The sequence below is a fragment of the Myotis davidii genome, unplaced genomic scaffold, assembly GCF_000327345.1.
Source record: "Myotis davidii unplaced genomic scaffold, ASM32734v1 scaffold243, whole genome shotgun sequence".
Taxonomy (NCBI): domain Eukaryota; kingdom Metazoa; phylum Chordata; class Mammalia; order Chiroptera; family Vespertilionidae; genus Myotis; species Myotis davidii.
In genome coordinates, this window is record NW_006295183.1 from 1,128,779 (window position 1) to 1,131,857 (window position 3,079).

Consider the following 3,079-nt stretch of genomic DNA (forward strand, 5'->3'; position numbering starts at 1 on the left):
CCGATGGGGCGGGGTCCGGTGGGTGGAGCCAGCATGACCTTGGTCAGTCTGCCGAGACAGCCCTGGGGGTGGGACTCGCCGTCTCTATGGAGACCGAGAAACAGGGGATAATACAGCGGAGCCGCCCGGGCTGCAGTCCCGCCCCGGAGCCGGCAGGGAGCAGAGCTGCAGAGCCGCCCGGTCTCCCGCATCAGTGGGTCCATTCTTGTGTCCTTCGGTCCGTCGAACGCGCACTGCAGGAGCAGCCACGAGGTAGAAGTCGGTAGGAGACCCGGGCGCCGACCACCCTAATCAGTATCCTGCACGATGAGGAAGGGGCTGGGGTGGGAGCGGCCTGGAAGGGGTCCCAACCCTGGAGGATACTGAGCTGAGGACGCCAGCTGAGCTGCCCTGCCCCGGGCTGAGCGTTCTGCCCCCTCCCCCCACCTCCATGTTGGGCTGATTGATGACTCCAGCTGTCCCAGCGGGAGCAAGCTGGTGGCCCCAGTTCACGGGTGTGGCTGCTCCATCCATGGCCTGCAGACCCCTGGGACTAGATAGAACCTGTGACCTGGCTCTATCTGATCAGCCTGAAATGACCAAGAATCCATCTTCCCACGGAAAGGAGTGATACTGACTGGATGCAGGATCCTGCCAGTCCCCCAGGACAAACATTCCGTGGGAGGAAAGCTCCCCTAGACCTTACCCTTCATGAACCAAACGCTGGGTCTCTGGTGGGAGGTTGTAGTGTAGGGAGAGGGAAGGTTAGTGCAGGACTGGGACTGTAGCAGCCCAGACGCTGCAACTCAGAGATGGATCAGCAGTAGCTGAAGAGGGGCCCAGGCCATGGTCACTGGAGACTCTAGTATAAAGTTACAGGATGGTTGCTGAAGATACGACTGTAGTGGAGGAGGTGGGTGTGCTTTGGGGGGGGCGGTGTCTCAACACAGGAGTGGTCTCAATATAGTACCTGGGAGTCTAGAAATGCAAGTCTGTGGGTGTGGACACTGCGGGGCTTCAATGTAGGGCTGAGATTGTGGACAGAGATTGTGGGGGTGCGGACAAGGGGGGCCAGTATATGGATGTGATCAGGGTTGAGGGTGTGCGGAGAGGGGTTATAAGGCTCTGGTTAGGGTCTCGGAAGGGCTGTGGGTGTGTGGATGGAGGCGGCTGCCATGCAGGACTGAGGGTGTGGTCAGGGAGGCACCATTACAGGGCTGTGCTAGGTTACACAGTGGAGCACTGCGGGTGTGGTCAGAGGACTGCAGGGGGACTGTGAGGGTGTGGGAGGACCCTTCAGTGCAGGGCTGAGGGTATAATTGGGGAAGTCTTCAATCCAGTGCTATTAATATATGTCAAGGGTGAATGCTGAGAGAATGGTCCAAGCCCTCAGTCTCAGGGCTGCGGGTGTGGTCAGGGAGGTCTGAGGACCAGGTGAAGGGTGTAGTCAGGGGGAATAAGGTTGAGGGTGTGGAGGGCCAGGGTTGAGTACACCAGCCGTGGGAGTCTGGGCTGGTTGGCAGTGCTCAGGGTGTGGTCAAGGGGCCTCAATGGAGGGCTGAAGGTGGGGAAGTATGCTGCAGTGCAGGTGTGAGGATTACAGGGCCAAGGCCACAGTCCAACTTGCCAATATGCCTCTAGGGGTTCGTAACTCTACACCCCTACCCTGGGCTAGCCCCCCAATCTCCTGTTCCTCCTAAACTCCACAAATTGGGAGGTTACAGCCCCAATGGATGGCAAGGGGCCAGGAAGCCATGGCTGCGCCCCAGGCACTGGGAGTGCTGGGGTGCCCCACCCGTGGGCCCCTGTTCCCCAGCCCAGCCCAGCCCAGCAGCACTGGGAGCTTCTCCCTGAGCCACTCTGACACCATCCTGCCCTTAGCAACATTCTCCAAGTAGCACCACCTCCCTTAGCAACCGTCTCCAGGCTTCACAAACTGTGGCCAGGCCAGCTCTAGGCTCCTTCTCCCCTCATGTTTTTGTTTAACAGCAAATAGTAACAAGGTCCCGGCTGGGCCAGCTGCACCCCTGCCTAAGGCATGCACCCCTGCCTGTGCTCTGGCTCCCTTCTCAGCCTGGGCTGGGTCTTGCTGGATCCTCATGACCCTGACAAAGACACCGTCCTGACTAGATACTTGCCTAACTAGCAACCTAGCCTGGCCCTGACCCAGCTTGGCATGGAACACCCAGGGAGGGAGGCCTGATCTGCCATCCTCACTTCCACCCAAGCAGGCCTTGTGCCAGGGCCAGACAAAGCCATGGTCCCAGCTGCTGCCCTCACAGTCTTTCTCGACAGTGCCACTCTGTTCCCAGCCTGGTATGGCATCATGATTTCATCTGAACTCCACTCCAAGCCAGGGCTGGCATTAACAATAGGACCTTTCCTCTCGAGGCCCTCCCTCAGGGCTCAGGGGCCCAGGGAGACACTGAGTGCTAGCCCCTCTCCGCTGGCAGCTCCTGCTCCAGCTCTTGAGGGTATGTAGCTTAAATGCCCCCAACTCAGACCTTGCAGGTTTTGAGGTAGTGGCAGTAATGTTCTGTGCCTTTGGGGAGGGGAGGAACAGCTTGGCTGGAAAGTGACCAAGGTGGGTCCCTATAGGGTGGCATGGCAGCGAGCACAGACGTGGCTGGGCTGGAGGAGAGCTTCCGCAAGTTTGCCATCCATGGTGACCCCAAGGCCAGTGGGCAAGAGATGAACGGCAAGAACTGGGCCAAGCTATGTAAGGACTGCAAGGTGACTGACGGAAAGGCTGTCACGGGGACTGATGTGGACATCGTCTTCTCCAAAGTCAAGTGAGCTCCCAGGCAATCCCTGCTTCTGATGTTCCCAGAAGGTGGGGAGTTGGGGGGCTGGAAGCAGGGGGGACATGGGGAAGGGGAAACTCATGGTGTCCACATGCCTGGCAGGGGGAAGTCTGCTCGGGTCATCAACTATGAGGAGTTCAAGAAGGCCCTGGAAGAGCTGGCAATCAAGCGATTCAAGGGGAAGAGCAAGGAGGAAGCCTTCGATGCCATCTGCCAGTTGGTAGCAGGCAAGGAACCAGCCAATGTGGGCGTCACTGTAAGTGCCCTGCTGGTCTCAGGGAGACACTAGGGGGGGG

The 3,079-nt window shown here is 59.0% G+C and overlaps 1 protein-coding gene across 2 annotated transcripts in view; it reads left to right on the plus strand.

Annotated features, from left to right (window-relative positions):
- The first annotated feature begins 46 nt into the window (after window positions 1–46).
- The window catches only part of TPPP3 (tubulin polymerization-promoting protein family member 3), a 3,762-nt gene continuing 729 nt past the window's right edge, over window positions 47–3,079 (plus strand). Inside the window, exons 1-3 of one of the 2 annotated variants that reach the window (XM_006769787.2) lie at window positions 47–262; window positions 2,578–2,771; window positions 2,886–3,039. In XM_006769787.2, the coding sequence (XP_006769850.1) occupies window positions 2,584–2,771; window positions 2,886–3,039 (342 nt within the window). In that variant the 5' untranslated portion in view covers window positions 47–262; window positions 2,578–2,583. The remainder of the gene's footprint in view (window positions 263–2,577; window positions 2,772–2,885; window positions 3,040–3,079) is intronic. The other variant, XM_006769786.2, reaches the window with a different exon arrangement.